This window comes from Diabrotica virgifera, chromosome 4 (assembly GCF_917563875.1).
Source record: "Diabrotica virgifera virgifera chromosome 4, PGI_DIABVI_V3a".
Taxonomy (NCBI): Eukaryota; Metazoa; Arthropoda; class Insecta; order Coleoptera; family Chrysomelidae; genus Diabrotica; species Diabrotica virgifera.
This window is the reverse complement of record NC_065446.1, coordinates 92,699,256-92,718,842: the sequence shown is the minus strand read 5'-3', so window position 1 is coordinate 92,718,842 and position 19,587 is coordinate 92,699,256. Positions and strand designations below refer to the sequence as shown.

Genomic DNA, 19,587 nt, shown 5'->3' with positions numbered 1-19,587 from the left:
TGAGGATCTTTCAGTGCGTCACAGTTTTTCGATTTCTTTCTAACGCATTAAATTGCATGTGACAGAAAAAACGCACGTTGGTGATTACATTTGGTCGGTGACATTTATAACATTTATTCTAGTTTCTAGTTATTTCTAGTTAGACTATAATCGAAAAAAACATTATTTACTAATTATATAATATATCTACGAATATAATCTGTATTTTTATAAGACTCTACAAATCAAAGAAAATACCATTTTATAGATGCAATAAACAAAATTGATTTGATTTTATGCCAAATTGCAAATAAAATGTGACAACTGTCAGATTTAACTAAAATGTCATGTCACTAAAATGTATATTATCACGGACTTACCTTTTTTCTATCATTTGTGACGCACTGAAAAATGCGCATGAAAAGAAGCATAAAAGTAAATTTAATTAATTGTATTTTGCTTGTAATAGTGCATTTTAATAATTAATTTTATTTACTACATACAATTGTTTACCTTTTAATAACATACATAATTCTTATAATTTTTTGGGATCTACCCAAACAGCACAAGTACATCCCTAGGACTTACCCGGGACGTACCTCTAGGACATTCGTACGTCCAGAGGACGTACGTTTCAGATCCTGGGACATCCTCGGGATGTACCGAGGACGTCCGATGTTACAAAATCATCCGTACCCAGGACATCCGACCAAACCCTCCTTAGGACGTCCGAGCAAGCCTTCCTTGGGACGTCCGAGTAAGCCTTCCTTGGGACGTCTGAGTAAGCCTTCCTTAGGACGTCCGAGTAAACCCTCCCTGGGACGGCCGACCAAACCCTCCTTGGGACGGCCTACCAAGTTTTTATAAAATGTTTTCAGAAATTTTAAATATGGCATGTAACTACTATAAGAGCGTAAGCGCAAAATTTCGCACCAATGTTGTTAAATGCATTCATTTTTTCGAATCCTGATAAATATTTTTGAAAAATTTAAACACAGAATGAAAGGTTACATTATTACAGAGGGCCGAAAGTCCCTTAGAATAAACAAAGTTTCTTTTGAATGAGATATTTGATATTAAAAATCATACTAAATTTTCTGTTTTTCAACCCCTGTAACTTGTTAAAATAAACATTATAGAAGTTTTCAGGAACTTTCGGCCCTTGATAATATAGGGCTTTCCATTCCCAGTCATTTGTTTCAAGCTTCTGTCATGTCTTATAGTCCATACAAAATTACGACAGCAGCTCAAAACAAAAGATAATCGATGAAAAGCCTTATAATATAATGTTTCATTCAGTTTTTAAATTTTACAAAAATACTTTTTCAGGATTAAAAAAAATTAATGTATTTAAATATATGTGCATTGGCACACAATTTTGCGCTTAAGCTCTTAAATAATGTCGAAAAGGTAATATTAAATTATTTTATAGTGAATTTACTTATATGTAAATTTTAAAGATGAAATCTGCATTTAAAATGAAAAAAAAAACATATATTTCAAACAAGTTTTTATTAAAATTTAACAAATAATAGTATTCATCTTAAACCATATTTTTATTTTCTTTGGCTGTCAGCCTCTCCTTTCCCCTTTTCATGTAGCTTCTGATGGCTTCCTCTGTTTTTTTTTTATTTGGCGAAATGCCACTTTTGTCAGCTGCAGCTAAAATTGAAAAGTAAACACTATAAAAAATATATTTAAAATAATTAATTTTTACATACAATATAAGTACAGTGGAACCCCGATAACCCGGAAATCCGGCTAACCCGGACAGATTTTCATCAGGCAAAACAAACATTTTTTCATTTTGACTGAGTTTTTTACCAAGAAATAAACAATACTGTATAGAACTATACGTGACTGTACGTAATTTAGATGTACTGTGCATATGTATTTCAAGTTTTTGCATTTATAATGTGTATTTGTTTATTATTTATATGTATTTTACTAATTTTTACCATATTCTCCGGCTAACCCGGATTTTCGATAACCCGGATTGGCCGCGGTTCCGTTTAATCCGACTTATCGAGGTTCCACTGTACTGTCTATCGATTGGTCTTTTTAAATTACAGTTTTATTACATTTTTAGTTCAGTTTACTATATTATATTGCTGAAAATATATGATCATATATTTTCAGCAATATAATATAGTAAGTTTACTATATTATATTGCTGAAAATATATGATCATATATTTTCAGCAATATAATATAGTAAACTGAACTAAAAATGTAATAAAACTGTAATTTAAAAAGACCAATCGATAGATCTCCTTCCGGCAGGGGTATATGAGGGAGTATCACTAAGCCACAAGCCCTTATCACTTGCCGTACTGCTCCCTCACATAGGTCGATAAGCCTTATGAATTTTAAACAGACATGTTAGCCTTTTTGTTTTCCGTTCAATAGGCTGGAGATTTAACTCGCATTCATCATCACGGCAAAATGATGTGCGGCCAACCGTTTGACCCGCTAGGCTATCCAATCGACTGATTGCTGAAAATACTATATTATATTGCTGAAAATAAGAGGTTTCCTATTTTTAAATAAATTTTATAAATTACAATTAACAGTTATTGAAAAATAAAAGTACAATCAAATAGTGTTGCATTGTTTTTGATTATAATATGAATTAAATATGTGAGTTCATCTAGGCACATATTTTTAAAATAGCTTTTTAAATGGTAGTTATTGTGATATAATACTCACATACAAACAGCTTTCCCACCATCGTACTTTCAAGGCTGCGTTTCCCCTTACGACCCAGCCAACTGTACTCGATAATGAGATTGTCTGACAATATAGTTGACATAACTCTTTTTATAAAATTGTAAGGGCTCGACCCGCCAAATTTTGATAATTCTTTTACCTATAATAGATACCAATTGAAAATAATAATCTTAATTAAACAATCTAGGTTCAACGTTCTAAATAAGTAATTGTGTGTAAAAACACTTACGGCATTGTTATAATTATAATCTTCAAGGAGGATTGTATCAAGTTGCAGAAAGTCTTCTTCTGACTTAATTGGGAATTGTATGTTATATTTAACAAATAATGATTCCGACGTTTCCAAATGTTCTGCTGGTCTCTGATTTTGTTTTATTTCGGTAACAATCTTGAGAACATCCGTTATCATTCCTCTTAGCATATGATTCTGGTTCTTCAGTTCCACTAAGACTTGATGCTCTAAAATAATATAAAACATATTACTAAATTAGAGAACTAATAAAAAGTAAGATATTATACCTTGTTGCAAGCAGCAGTGTGTAACCTGTTCTCCAGAAAACCCTAAAACAATTATTGTACATTGTTAATATCAAGCAACTTAATTTTTTGTCTTGTTTTCATTTCTTAAGTTTGTCTTTTTTAATTATATTACATTTTTATTAAAAAGAAATAAATCTTTCCAACAAGCAATTAAATTGTTTCCAACATTTCCTAAACATTGCATTTATATCTATTTCTAAGCTCTCTCATAATATGCATTAATTGATCACTCATTTTCTTAATAATAGGTGAAACTGTCCATTAGTTTGCACATAGTTAATATATTTGGATGCCTCAGAAGTCAAACGGTGTAAGTCAACTCTGCCTAAAAATGACTTATTGAAGTTTAACACACATTATACACTCGGAAAAATGAAAGAATACCCATGAACGAACATATAAAACACGCTGTATTTTCCTGTCACCGTGTCACAAAGAAAATTGCCCAGCGCAAGTACATGTAATAATAATTATTACATGTACTTGCACTGGCCAATTTTTTGAGTGACATGGTGATAGGAAAATACAGCGTGTTTTATATGTTCGTTCATGGGTATTCTTTCATTTTTCCTACTGTATATAATATTATTTCATTGTTTGTATTTATGAACATGTTATCCATATTATGATAAATAAAAAGGGTTTATTTGTTTTTAATAATTACTTATATTTCTGCAACTACATTGAGAAACATCTTAGTATCTCATTTAAAACACTTATTGACTTACACCAATTGGCTTCTGAGGCATCGATATCATGCATTCATGCTATTTATGTTCTAGTAATGCCCGTTTTGGGCCTAGTGAAGGTGACATCCCCAATGTTGGAATTGCGAAATAAAAATCATTGCATTATTTTACCCAAGTTATGCCCCTTAGTTTTTGTTATTTTGCCTTGATTCTAAATAATGGGGGCAAAATGAAAAACATCCTGGGCAAAACTTGCGCAAAATCATGTACTGATCTAAATTTTGAAATTTTAATGGCGAAACCACACTTCGCTGTGCTATTTGTTATGCAGCTGCGCTGTATGTGCCAAATATTTGTCCTTTGAAGTTGAAGTGTGTCAAAAACCGACAACTGGATGGATAGGCATATTTGCTATTCATGCTTATGCGCAATGCATGCAAATAAAGCAAATATTGACTAATGAACCCTCCACACTTCTTCCTGTGTGACCAAATAAGGCACATAACAAGTAACACATAACGAAGTGTGGCACCGCCATAACATAGGAGGTGCCAACGTCACCAAGTCAATAAATCAATGCCAAAATGTTATACCTGGCTCATTCATTGAAGGAATATCTTCTTTTTCTTCTGTGAAGGGAAGATCTATGACTTCAGAAATCTCTGTATCTAAAAAAACAATGATCGATGATACCTTAATTTACATTAGTTATAATTTATTACCTGGATACTGTTCTATTTTTGTTTTTTTAAATCTTGGAGCTTTTATGGGACACTCCAAATTACTTAGTGAATCATCTGAAGATGAGCTGCTGAACACTTTTGGAAATCTTTTCCTTTTTCCAATGTCTGGATCGGAATACAGATCACTGGCACTACAGTCTTCTGCTGATTTGGCCTTGACCCTTGCTCTCGCATAATTATCTAAAAAAAAATGTCCTTTGCATATTCTTATCCTTTGCATATTTTTAGCATTACGAATAAACTTTAATCACAAAAAAATACATTGTCTCAAACATTCATTATTAAAAGGTGAATTTCAAAACATAATTATAAATACATTCAAATTGACAATAATTGTAATCTTCTACAAAATTGAAAAAATCACCTTATTTATATCAACATGAAGAGACGGTTACTCAACCAAGAATAAAATCTATAGCTTTGAAAAATAAAAATTCTATTATGTGAAGACAGAGCTGGATGAAGGATAGTAGCATAAAAAAATATATATCTGATAAATAATTTCTCTCAACACAGTTTTGTTAATATCACCTCCCCCTACTGTCTTCAAATAAATTCTAGAAAAATCAGCAACACTACTATTATAGTACAATTTTGAATTAAAACCAATTTATTTAAGTACATTATGAACTTGAAACCAATTTTAATAAATTCATTGTTACACTCAAATTGAAATGATACATAAACATTATTTCATGTGAAAATTTGTTAGAACTTACCAAAAGTAGCATTTCGAAAGACTTTTACTTTGTGCTGCGACCAATTTGTGTCTAAAGCTTGTTTTTTTATAGCACTTGTCAGCTTCTCCTGCTTATATGGAGGCCAATAACACAAGTCCCCTCGAAGCCACAAAGTTGGAACAGCTTCTACCGACATATCCTCAAGAAACTGTACAATAGTCCAAGTCTGCTCTTCCATAATTCCCTCAAAAATATATTAAGTTGGTTTAATATGAAAAATTAAATTAAAGGTACGTTTCTGACATCAACTCCAGGTGGCAGTTAGAGTTGTCACCATGACGATGTCACTACTTTGCACTAATAATTTGTATACTTATTAGCAACTGCTGCCTGGCAGAACGTCAGTTGCTAATAAATATACAAATTAATAGTGCAAAGTAATGACTTCGTCATGGTGATAACTCTTAACTGCCGAGTGCAGTTGCCTTCTACTGCCTGCAGTCGATGACAGAATCGTACCAACACTCTACCAGAAGTCTGGTATGTGATCTTGTAATATTTCTTGTTTTCATTAGGTCCAGTTAATTAATTTAAGAATGAAAAACATTTTATCACGTTAGAGCGTTAACCTATACTTCATTTTTGAATTTATGCAGAAGACACAAACAAATGTTTTAAAAATCGTAAAACTAATACATATTGCTAAAAATTAAAAATTGCAGGAATATTCTCATTCACAATATCTAGTAATTAAAGTATGGTCAGACAGTTTGAGCAGAAGACCTGAGAACGGAGTTAACAGATTAACACTGTTAGAACTTTTCTACCAAATAGACATTAGCAAGACAACCAATGCAGTGCGGCAACATAGCACCTGTTACACCTTGTTTTTTGTATTCAAACAACCAAAGGTGGCTATATCAAATAACTGTAGAAGCCAAGTAATATACTGATTACAAAAAAAAATTGTACCGTCCACGCAACAAATTTCATATATCTGACATAAGATAATCCACCACACTCAAGCTGACGATTTACTATTTTGTTTTCACTTTACCTATACTAAATTCACAATCAAGATGCACTAGAAATAAACAAACCACGACACTTCAGTGTTACTACGAGCACTCCCAAATCATGATTTACAAAGTAAATGCATTGTATAAATCCCAAATCATGATTTACAAAGTTTATAAATTGTAAATCATAATTCGAGAGTGCTTCTGGTAACATTGAAGTTTCGTGGTTTGTTTATTTGTAGTGCATCTTGATTGTGATTTTAGTATGTTGGTTTTATTAGGAAAAAAGTTACAATACATTTAAGTACAATGAAGTAAAGGAAAAATTAAATTAGTGGTATCAGTTGTAAATCGAACACATTTGCTTTTTACTTCTTCCATATCGAACATCTCTAAGGGGCCTAATGAAGCTGCAGAATAAATACCAAGCGATGAAGATTGGCATGGTTCTTTGTAAATATCATCTACTATAAGAAATTTTTTTGCAAGTATTTTATAAACTCTATTTTCAGTTAAAATAATGTTTTCTATTATACCAATGCTTCCATTTAAAAAACAGCAACAATTGTCAGGTTCACTTGTACACAATGTAAAGGTTTTTAAAGCTAGTTTCTTAAATTGTTTTAATATGACAACATTTATATGTGTTGGGCCATCATTATGTTCTTTTAAGAAAGATGGAAATTCTACAACTTTAGTAAATAAATTGTTTTGGTGATTTTTTTCACTATGTCTTTTAATAATTTGAGCTAAAGGCTTATCTGGTTTACGTAGATTTTTCAAAATTGATTGCAAATAATTTTCAAAGTTCCAACAGCCAAATTCATCTAATGGGCCAAACCTTTTGACATCATCTACTAAATGCAGCAAATTATGAACATTATGTGAGACATGTTCAGATCCATATAAATAAATAAAAGTTTTTACAAAATAAACTAGAAGATCTGAGGCATAGTCCAAGAGCTGAAAATGGTTTCTGCTAGATAAAATTGTTACAGCAATATGTAAACTTAAAAAATTTTGGTATCTATCAGCATTTATTTGACCCCTTAGAACCACAGGTCCCGTATATAATAAAAACTGCCTAAACTCTGTTGCTTTCCATCTTCTGACATCAGATAGACTCCTTGGCTTTCTATTAAATTCCATAGGTACTTGACTTGCCACATGCACTAAGCGATCTGATATAGTTCTAATATGATGGAAAGATAATTTTGTTCTTGGTTTACCATGACACCATAGTAAAACTAATATTTTCTTAACTACTCCTAGAGAAATGAGATGCATTGGATCTAAAGGAAAATTGTCAACCATATTAAGCAGTGGGATGTTTTCTAAAACTGAGGTTCCACTATGATGAGATTCTTGAGTTTTCGCACGAAAGTCCTGATCTGTACGTAAATTAAGTCCTGTTACGTCAGGAAAACAAATTCTATTATTTATGAATTCACCTTCTATTGTACATTTGCTACATGAAGCATAACCAGAATGACCCTTTGTGTATGTAATAAAAGCTTTTGCTGGTACATCACAAACAATAGAATTAATTTTTATAGAAAATGTTTGACCATCTATTTCAATACCATTATTTATAAGGTAAATAAGGCTTGATACAAAGCTGTCTAAAAAAATATTAGCCTCTGCAGGCTTCTCATAGCCATGATAAATACCAATCATTTCTACAAATGTTGTTCCTTTCAACTTACACAGAACAGCGGCGGCTCGTGGCCTAAAAAAGTGGTGAAGATGAGGAAAGTCTACCGGACCCAAAAGAAATTTCGGTATACTTATACCTATGACGCGCCCAAATCTCATTAAAAATTCTTTAAAAAATGTTTAGAGTTTAGGGCCCTAACAACTTGAAAACTTTTTTATGGCACTTATATTAGAGACGAGGATGAAGAGCTACTTAAACAAAAAAGCAGTATGTATTAGATAGATTAATAAAACTGACTCAATTAATTTTTATAAATCAAGTCGAGTCTTTGATCGTTTATGGAAGCAAATCTATCAATGATATCTTCGTAGAAAGGATGCTTGTGCATAAGTTTATATAATAGTTCTCTATGAGTGCGATAACAGTCAAACTAAAAGTTTTTAGCCTTTTTAAGCATGAAAAACTTCTCTTTCTACAGATACGGTATTCGATGGAATTGTCAGAATTAAACAAAACAAATTATAGGCTTCTGTAACAATGTCTTTAATTGGTTGTAATTTTATAACCATTTTTTGCAAATTACCATTTTTTTAATTTCCGTCAGCATAAAAAAGGCAGAGCTCTCTTTTAAGTTTTTGAATTTTAGTAAATATTTGCCAAAAACTCAAAATAAATTTTGAAAAGCGTCGGAAGGAATGATCAAACTGTATGACCCAAACTTTGTTGTATCTGCTAAGCTTATTCATCACAATCACAATTCACAAAGAATTTTAATTCATCACAATCCTGAAAATGTACATCCATTTCCATTAAAATATACATATATATTAAATAAAAAAATTGGGTAGAATTTGCATTCGTACTCATACCTTCATCACACCTATAGATCTTTTCAAAGTATTAATAACGGTCATTCTGCTTGCTTTGTCAAAAACAGAATTAAAAAATTATTCGCTTCTTTTATCACGTATTAATTGACGAGTCCTTTTTATCAAGTACGTTTTTTTTTAAGAAAGTCATATAAAATATCTGTTATAATATGAAAAATGTCGATAAAAACTGCTAAAAATGTAAACTCAAAATCATTTAAATCTCATAAAAAGCCTTTAGACAGCTGAACTGATTTTCGGTCTTCCATATTCCGAAAAAAAAACGAATACTGCCCATCATAGCACGCATCCAACTAAAATTTTACTAGGTGAATACGGCGGAGTTATTTTTAAATTCATCTGCACTTGCTACTTTGGGTACTACCAGTGCCGATATGATGACTTCACGTTGCCATGACAACCGTTGACGCTTGTGCAGCCGAGAACCGAAATTTCAACTACGGCTTCATCTAGCTCTGCTCGAGTCATAGAAGTCAAATGACACAGGTCAGTATCTGACCGTCAAGGACCTACAGTTTTAATTTTTGGATTACATATTGAAATTCTTTTTGAATTACATATTAAAATTCATTTTTAATTTTTGGAGTAATTAAAAAAAATAGGTTTGTAATTAATTTCAGGATTTAGATATAATAATGCTACTTATATTTTTTAATTTTTTTTTGTCTCAATTTGATTATATTTTTTGGTGAAGATCACCTTCACCTACTTCACCTGGCCGGCCGCCGCTGACACAGAATAGGGTACACCTGACTACCACTACTCTTTGCTAAAGGTAAACCATCAATATTAATAACAAGTTCAAAAATATTTTTGTCTTTCAATAAATTAATATTCTGAATGTATAACGTTTCTAAACAAGACTTTAACTAAAGTGATGATATTCTCCAGGTAGGACAGTTTTTGTTTGAATTTCTCTACACGTTTTTAATAATGTTCTTGCATCAGTAGGAAGTTCTGGAAAGTAATTTGTAAAGTATTTCAATAAATCATTAATGGCTGTGTGAGTTATTTTGTGACGCAAAGCCCAATCCACTAAAAAATCTTTAGGTTTTACAGAATCTTCAGTTCTCTGTGGGTCAGTTGAATGAACATTCTGAAGCACATTGTTGGACGGTTTCTCAGAAACATTGGATATTTCATGGCTCTCAATAATGATGTCTTCCTTCTCTCTACAATTAGTGACTGGAACAGGTCTACTTCGTTTATTTAGATGTAAAGAAGTAGTGTTGTTCTTTCTTTTTGCCTGCATGTAATACTTTTGCATTGTACTTATATAAAATTAACTATAGAAATTTACCAAGAATTCACACTGATTCCAAGGAGGATATGAATATCTAAGTACCGCCAAAAGTTGAAGTATCTAAGTACGGCCAAAACATACAAAAAGAACAAAACTTAAAAATAAAATTTTGCACAGCTAACAAATAATAGGCAATATGTATTTTGCAAATTCAAGGAAAACCGAATATAAAAATAACTTTAGAAGTTACCAAGAATTCACACTACAGATCTCAAAGAGGATAGGAATGTCTAATTACCGCCAAAAATTGATATCACCAAAACATACAAAACAAACAAGACCTATAGAAATAAAAATATGCTCAACTAGCAGATAAAACGCAGTAAGTATCTTGCAAAGAAAACCAAGTATAAAAATAACTTTAGCAATTTACCAAAAATACACGCTGATGATCCCAACGAGGAAAGGAATATCTAATTACCGCCAAAACATACACAACTAACAAGATCTAAAAATAAAATTTTGCTCAGCTAGCAGATAAAACGCAATATCTTGCAAAAAAACCGAATATAAAAGTAACTTCAAAAACTTACCAAGAATTCAAGCTAATAATATCTAATTTAATTACCGCCAATTTCGCCAAGTTGATATTTAGTGACCAACCAAAGCAAATGATGAAATCAAACAGAAAACAGAAAGAAACAGAAACACCCACGCACGCCTGCCTACACCTCCTTGATCGTTGACATTGGCATTGACAGGCATTCACTGCAACCATCCAACCGAAACAAATTAAAATAACTAAAATATTGATGAGAGGCGAGAGGTATGTAATTAATTAATTTCTGGATTATTAAAAAATTAAATGAAGTCCTAAAAACGTTATCACATTTGAAATAAAACCAGAAAAAAGGTTGGTAAATTTTTCTATACACGATACGGAGCCGTTCAGCTCTGAGACTGACATTTTTCCTGTATCGGTCTGGATTCGTAATTCCTAGGGACCTCTGTAATCGTACTTCCTGGAAACGTCTGTATATGTAATTCCTGGGGACGTCCGATTAAGGTCCCAGTACATTCTGACTATGTGGGACCTGAAACAGACGTCCTGGGGACGTCCGTAAACGTACTTCCTGGGAACGTCCGGATTTCTAATTCCTGGGAACGTCCGATTGAGGTCCCCGGACATTCGGACTTAAGTGGGACCTGAAACAGACGTCCTCGGGAAGTACTGTGCTATCTGGGTATGGCCTTGACAATTATCCAGCAACCAGGACTAATATAATTGGCCAATATAATTAAAAGTGCTAAAAATGTTACTGAGCTATGAAACCAGGTGTCGCTCTTCCGAACTTGCACAGTCCCAATTCCAGAGCAATGGGGAAATGCATGAGAGATGAATGTACACCTGGTTCCAAAAAAAACTGATACGACTCTTGAAGCGTATTTTGTAGAAAATTGAGCAGTGTATTTTTAAGGATAAATACTTAATATTTACATACTGTCAATGTCACTGCCAAATCTTAAAATTTGTCAGATAGCTTATTCTGTTCCACGGTTATTATTATTATTAATCTTTATTATTAATACTTTCTCCGCAACTGAGGGTATCTTATCAACTGTATTGTTTTTAAATAATAGATGATAAAATAAAAATATTGACAGCTTAAAAATGTGAACATTATTGCATTGTGTGTAGCCTAAGTTTGGGCTGAAAACTGAAATATATTACATTTTTACAAAATTTTGGAATATGTTTACTTACGTAGACCAATTTTAACAGTTGTGTTCAATACAGATTTCAATCCTCTACAAATAGTTTCTAATGTCTTTTGATGTCAAATAATTAGGGAAGCTGGAATTCAACAGTTTAGAATTTTACATTGAGTTAATGCAAAATTGTGACGCATGTCAAAATTCTCAATGTATTTTAATTGTATTCATTTTTTTCGAATCCTGAGAAAACGAATAAATATTTTTGAAAAGTTTAAACTCAGAATGAAAGACTACATTATTACCGACGGCTGAAAGTCCCTGAAAACTTCTATAATATTTATTTTAATAAGTTACAGGGCTGAATTGAATATTAATTTGTTTTGTTGTATAATCCACGTTTACAATAATTATGTGATCTATTTGTTGTAAAAACTATCATTTATATACTCCTTATAAAATACAGGAATTCAAAATAATATAAAAATTTAGACCTTAATAATTATTAGTACAATTTATGAATTAACATAATATGTAATCAGTTGTTTGTTTATTTTATTATTTGTCTGTCATAATAAATATAATGTCAGATCAATCAAATACACTGCTCAACATGATCAAATCTTACTAAGAGTCGTATCAGTTTTTTTAGGAACCGGCTGTACATAGTAGAATTAGGGTTGGATAGTTGAAGTGGAAGGAAGTGAGTAGTGTGTTTTGTGACAGAAAAATTCCAATGAAGCTAAAGGGAAAATTCTACAGTGATGAGCGCACTAATAACCGGCAAAATAGCACAAAAGATGGAAAACGTATTAAGTTGTGAGATAAAAAGAAATAAAACTAGTCGAGCTGGGAAATTTAGCGATATTAACCTATTATTTATATTATATTGATTGTTTCCCACCTTTAGATGTATCGGACGAGTTTCGCAACTACCACTGTCACTTTTCGTTGACATACTCCTCTGATACGTGTAAAGGTGGGAAACAATCAATATAATGTAAATTTAAAGGTTAATATCGCTAAATTTCCCAGCTCAACTAGTTTAATTTCTTTTTATCTCGAAACTTAATACGTTTTACATCTTTTGCGCTATTTTGCTGGTTATTAGCGCGCTCATCATTGTATAAAGCAGCCATAAGACTGGCTATGATGTACGGAACTGAATATAGGGTAGTCAAAAAGAAAGAGAGATGAGAAATGAGAATGCTTAGATGAATGAATGGAGTGACAAGGAAGGATAAGATTAGGATGAGTATATTAGGAGAAGTCTAGGAGTGGCACCAATTGATTCCATAATCAAAGAGCATAGATTAAGATGGTTTGATCATATTCAATGTCAAGATGTCAATCACCCAATATGAAGAATTGCTGAACTGTGGGTTCCTGAAATGAAGGGGAGGCCGGGCCCCCATAGGGATAAAGACAGAGAGAATGATGATGACAAATATCATTATTTTGTAGTTTTATTACACAGTTTGATACTTCTATCGTTTTTTAACTAACTGATTGAACTGAATAATCTTATCTATCTTATTGGAACATACTCGGCATAATTTGGTGTGTAGCTTTTTAGTAGGATTGGAGCAAGAAAATATTAATTGCAATAAAAAAACCATGAAATCCTTTATAAAAGGTATATTTGTTAAAATCCCTATACAGGGCTACATCATAAAAAAACAGAACTAGTTTTCAATCGGTTGACTGATCATCATCAGTGTTTCTTGAATCATACATGCTAACCACCAAAGTAAAAATATTAGGGTAAAAACCCTTTAAAATTAATCCGTTATAGGAACATATAAAATTGATGTGATTTTACATATGGATGTACAAAATATTCAATGTTTCACGCCCTAGGTACCATTGAGCTAAATATGACTTGTTCACATCATGGCTGTGTAGAAGCAAGTTGCTTCTACAGAGCCATGCTTCGTGTAGACATGGAGACTTGCTTCTACACAGCCATGATGTGAACAAGTCATATTTAGCTCAATGGTACCTAGGGTGTGAAACATTGGATATTTTGTACATCCATATGTAAAATCACATCAATTTTATATGTTGCTATGACGGATTATTTTAAAGGGTTTTTACCCTAATATTTTTACTTTGGTGGTTAGCATGTATGATTCAAGAAACACTGATGATGATCGGTCAACCGATTGAAAACTAGTTCTGTTTGTTTTATGATGTAGCCCTGTATAGGGATTTTAACAAATATACCTTTTATAAAGGATTTCATGGTTTTTTGTAATAAATAGTATACAGCCAACTACAGGAAAAGTTTTTCCTCGTGGATTTTTATTAATTGCAATGTTTTAGATAGAATAGAATTTGTTAGAATATTTGATAAAATGTTGTAGATAGAATAAAAAAGACATTAATTCATCTTATCACATTTTTATTGGGTCATTTACATTAATTACATTTGTCACATTTTTATTGGGTCATTTACATTAATTAATTGATTACTGTAATTATTCAATTACAGTTTGTTAACATTTAAATCATTTATGTGTTCTAGTAAATCGAAAGTATTAAAATATTTTTGGAAATAACAGAAATTCAATTAAAACAATGAAAATTTTGTTGTTGTTTAGTTTCTTTTAGTTATTGCTCTTATAATGTAAAAAAAGATAAATCCATGGTTTTACCTCATTGTATTGAAAATTTTGAAATAAACCTGGAAGAACAAATAAACAAACAACAAAGTAAGCAACACATACACTAGTAGTGTTGCATTCATTAGTGGATATAATTTTGACATCTTTCTGAAACCTTTATTCATGCTACTCACTCATGTCTCTCAAATTTTCATTGAAACAGTCTAAAAATAAATGAAACATGCAATTTTAAGGATTTGAGACATTTGCAGTAGAAGTTTGTCACTAACCACACGTATTGAAGTGCTACATCTGGTCCTTTGTTCTATGGATGTGAAACCTGGACAACAAAAATGTCGCTGAAAACGAATATGACGTCAAAAGTGATCTCAGGAGTACCTGGTGCCCAGGATACATACTGTGTACCTCGTCTTGTGGAGTTTTCGACAAATTCATTAAAAATTAGTCAAAAATCATTACTCGTGGGTTTTTAGGGCCGCTAACGACGAATATGACATCGGAAGTAATTTCCGGAGTACCTGGTGCCTAGGGTACCTACTGTTTACCTCGTCTTGTGGAGTTTTCGGCAAACAATTTATTAAAAAATTAGTCAAAAATAATTACTTGGATGTTTTTGGGTTCGCTAACGATGAATACGACATCGGAAGCGATCTCCGGAATACCTGGAGCCCAGGGTACCTACATCTTATGGAGTTTTCGGCAAATTCATTAAACAATTAGCCAAAAATCATTACTTGGGGGTTTTTGGGTCGCTGACGACGAATATGACATCGGCAGTGCTCTACGGAGTACTTCACTGTTTACCTAGTTTTCTGGAGTTTTTGGCAAATTCATTAAAAAATTAGTCAAAATTCATTACTCAGGGGTTTTTGGGGTCTCTGACGACGAATATGACATCGGAAGTGATCTCTGGTGCACCTGGTGCCCAGGGTACCTACTGTTTATCTGGTGACTAATAATTTTTGACTAATTTTTTAATGAATTTGCCGAAAACTCCAGAAAACGAGGTAAAAAGTAGGTACCCTGGGTACCAGGTACTCCGTAGATCACTTCCGATGTCGTATTCGTCGTCAGCTACCCAAAAACCCCCCGAGTATTGAGCTAATTTTTTAATGAATTTGCCGAAAACTCCATAAGAACTAGGTACCCTGGGCACCAGATATTCCGGAGATCGCTTCCGATGTCATATTCGTCGTTAGCGACCCCAAATACCCCCGGGTACTATCCGTTGCAAGATAATTCGGATGGAATTCCGACAAAGTATGTACGTTTTGTACATATTTTGTTGGAATTCCATCCGAATTATCTTACAACGGATAGTAATTATTTTTGACTAATTTTTTAATAAATTTTTTGCCGAAAACTCCACAAGAGAGGTAAACATTAGGTACCCTGGACACCAGGTACTCCGAAAATCACTTCCGATGTCATATTCGTCGTTAGCGGCCCCAAAAACCCCCGAGTAATTCTTTTTGACTAATTTTTAATGAATTTACCGAAAACTTCACAAGAAGAGGTAAACAGTAGGTACACTGGGCACCAGGTACTCCGGAGATCACTTTTGACGTCATATTCGTTTTCAGCTACCCCAAAAACCCCCGAGTAACTAAATTGAACTCATTTCCGCCGATAATTGACCACTCCTGAATTTTTTTTATTGTCTGTTTGAGATGCACTTAGAATTTTTGAGAATTATTATCCAAATAATACCAAATCATATTATAGAGCACCGAAATTGAAAAATGAATTACTTACTAATAAGTACGGGTACTAATTATTATGTATTTTGAAAGAAAAAAATATGAAGCACTTCATTTTATAATATAAAAGCTATACTTACTGAAATGGAAGGTTGTAAGTGACATGATAATATCTATTATAATATAATATATTACGATTATATTCATATTATGAAAGTAAACTTGAATTCAGGATTTGATTATACATATATTATTGGACTATATTGGAAAACAAAAAATTTAATTCATATACCCATGTTAGAAATTTTATTTAGAAAATTAGTTCATATTAAACAGTAAATACTTTTGTTTAGTAACAAAAAATAAAAGACAGATGGCCATAAACAAAAAACAAGAAATAAATGTAATTATATATGTTAAAAAGAAACCTATCAAACCTGTCGGGATTCTGGCCTGTCGGGATTTTGGCCTGTCGGGATTCTGGCGTGTCGGGATTTTGGCGGTCGGGATTGTGGCTGTCGGGATTTTGGGGTAGACCCGTTTCATATAGCTGTCGACCGAGAAACATTTCATCAGCTTGTTAATACGACGATAGCCAGCGCTTGAAAACAAGCATGGCACATGAAGAAGAAATCCCATTTTTTAAGACATTGATATTGATAAGTCCTTAATCTGCTCTACTTTCTAAAAGACACAAGAAACACAAATGACTTGAATAACCTCCCTGTAGTTCTAGAAATAGTTTAACATCCTTAAATTACCACATTTCCATACATATCAATTGTCATTCAGAAACAATACTTCTTTTTTTACATCTCATAGTTTTCTATGGCTTGCCCCAAATATAAAATAGACATTGCTGGAAGCTTACTTTGATTTGATTATTAAGAAAAAACCCCATATACCTATAAAAATCTTCCATTCATTTGAACAATGTGTTACTTCAAGTTCCTCAAGACTGCTAATGTACAAAAGCATACATTTATTCCACAGAAAAATGTTTGTCAAAATCTTGAAAACACTCATTGAGAAATGATTCCACTAATTCGGCATTCTCCATGGAAAAATTCAGGTCTGTTATAATACCAACTCATTTAGATAATTTATAATAGTAATAAAAGCGATATTTCAAAAAATTATAAAAAAAACTTTATAAACGTTAAATAAAAAAGTAACATTAAGATAAAAATTATTTATAGTTATCAATCACGACGAAAATAAGTGAGATAAAAGTGAAACAATAAACTGTATTCAAGTTTTTATTTTAGATATTACAATAATAAATATTTAATAACTTTAATAATAATAAACAAGCTGAAAATGCGAGCATTATCATAACGAAAACTTTGTTTATATACGTATTTAAATTCATAATATAGAAAATTGGTATTGCGAAAAGCTGTTCAGAATTAAAAATTATGTTTTAATGTGCAAATATATCATTCTAATTTAAATGTTGTGAACTATAAAGATACTTTACTCGAAATTAATATTTTTTTACATACCTCGTATAAAATTAATAAAATTTGATTCATGATGGTTGTATCATAAATCTTAGACCAAGAAGAGATTTTTATGAAGAATAACTTTTCTTCGTCAAATTAAAAATACAAGAGTTAAACTGAAAATGATGTTGGTATCCATAATTTGAGAAAATTCGTCAAATATTTTTTTCCATTAGAAGGATGTATGTAATTTCATCTATCAGAACATACTTTTTTTATTCCAAACCACATTTTAAATAACAATTTTCCAATATTGTAAAATAAATAATACATACATGATGAAGATACTTTTTACTGATGAACTTTACTTGGATCTACAGACCGAGCGAGTCTCGTAAATTCCACGGCTTTGCGCCACGCTTCACGCAACCGTATTTGCGTACTTGTGTTTCGGGTTGTGTGGTCTATAATCGTTTCTACTGATTCATTATTAATATAGTATAATATGTATTATTGCTTTCAAAATATACTCAAATTGTATTTTTATACATTCATTACACATATTATTTTATATAATAATTAAATTCACTATAAAATGTCATTTATATTTTATTAATAGCTAAATAATTTAAAATTTAGTTTGACATTCACGAAGTGTCAAACTCAAATGTAAATAATAACATTTGCTTTGCAAACAAATTCAGATTAAAAAAAGTAGCCTACTTCCTAATCAAAGATTTCAGCTGACGTTTAGTGCGTGGTAGGAAATAACCGGATTGTGACGTCACATTTTAGATTTTGAGGTCGATTATCTCGAAGATGGTTAGAGATATCGAAATGCCGTTTTCAGATTTGGATTCAGAAGACAAAATTACATAAGAATCCATGGACACATCTGCTCTAAGTATTGCAGGAGCGGCAACGCAATAACACACAGACTTTTGCAAATTTATAAACCAAAAGTTTTCGTTGAAAATAAGAGTATTAACCCTTTCAGTGCTACATTTTTTGAAGACATGCCCAGGTGGCCACTTTCTACTGGCAATGGAAGTTTGAATGTGCATGTGTCACGGATCCGTGCCACAAGCACTGTCATGAACACTCAGCCTGGCACGATTCCGTGCCATGCGCAGTGAAAGGTTAATAGTTTATAGAATATTTATTTACAGCAAGCCCAATTCTATAAAAAAGAAATTACATTTTTCTTACAATAACAGTACAATATAACATTAAATTGAATTAAAATAACAAACAAGACATAAGTGGTTTTAAAATTACAAAATATTATTTAACGACGTTCTACACTTTCGGCAAAGAATTAAGGATTTTCATGAAATTTTAGTATGTTATAGTTTACTTCAAAAAACTAAGACTTGATTTTTTAAAAATTGTTTTACCGTGCCGTTTAATTACTATTAAGGGTCAAAGTTAAGTTTTAACATGGGCTCTTATGGAAATTCTTAAAAAGTTAATAACTTTTGACCCAAATTTACGATTTTTAATTATTTGTGCTTAAATTAAAGGTTTTTTGGTAAGGAATAACATAGTAAAAAATGGGGATTGTTTACCGTCCCATTTATTTTTTATTTAAATTAATTCCGTAATTTATTCCGTAATTTATTATAATTTATTTTTATAAAGTATTCAATACTGAAACATATGATTTGAGTATTCTGCTATAAATGCATTGTTACCAACTTTCGCTTGCATATAAGTTTCCCCTTCTTTCCTCTGAGATGCATACCCCGCAACGAAGGTGTAGAACGTCGTTAAATAACAGTAACAGTACAATGTAATAAAAACCAAAATACAAATTAATAATGACGCATGTTTTATTTAAATATGTATTAAGCGACTATTATGAGTGGTGGAGTTGTTAAAAAGGTGTAAACCATAAAAAGGGTTAGTTAGCTTAGGTATGAATGAAAAGGAA

At 31.9% G+C, this 19,587-nt stretch overlaps 2 protein-coding genes across 3 annotated transcripts in view; one reads left to right on the top strand and one right to left on the bottom strand.

The window, feature by feature from the left end:
- Positions 1–19,587, top strand: part of LOC126883062 (peptidyl-prolyl cis-trans isomerase 5) — a 39,201-nt gene that overhangs the window by 6,011 nt on the left and 13,603 nt on the right. The window lies entirely within an intron of this gene.
- On the bottom strand, positions 1,475–10,886 carry LOC126883061 (uncharacterized). 2 transcript variants are annotated; one of them, XM_050648271.1, is made up of 8 exons: positions 10,763–10,886; positions 5,400–5,604; positions 4,660–4,860; positions 4,531–4,605; positions 3,228–3,269; positions 2,938–3,167; positions 2,688–2,847; positions 1,475–1,641 (listed from the first exon to the last, which is right to left on the bottom strand). In XM_050648271.1, exons 2-8 carry the CDS (start codon positions 5,596–5,598, stop codon positions 1,523–1,525), a joined length of 1,026 nt encoding a protein of 341 aa, XP_050504228.1. In that variant the 5' UTR covers positions 5,599–5,604; positions 10,763–10,886; the 3' UTR covers positions 1,475–1,522. The 2 variants fall into 2 exon arrangements, with proteins under 2 accessions (XP_050504228.1, XP_050504229.1); XM_050648272.1 differs by lacking the exon at positions 10,763–10,886 and having other exon boundaries at positions 5,400–6,576.

What these genes read in the sequence shown, in the direction of transcription:
- LOC126883061 (XM_050648271.1), bottom strand. Translation starts at nt 5,598, where the DNA reads ATGGAAGAGCAGACTTGGACTATTGTACAGTTTCTTGAGGATATGTCG. An exon ending in TCCTTCAATGAATGAGCCAG is followed by an intron (nt 3,270 to 4,530) that starts GTATAACATTTT and finishes TAATTGTTTTAG; the next exon opens with GGTTTTCTGGAGAACAGGTT. An exon ending in ATTATAATTATAACAATGCC is followed by an intron (nt 2,848 to 2,937) that starts GTAAGTGTTTTT and finishes TATCTATTATAG; the next exon opens with GTAAAAGAATTATCAAAATT.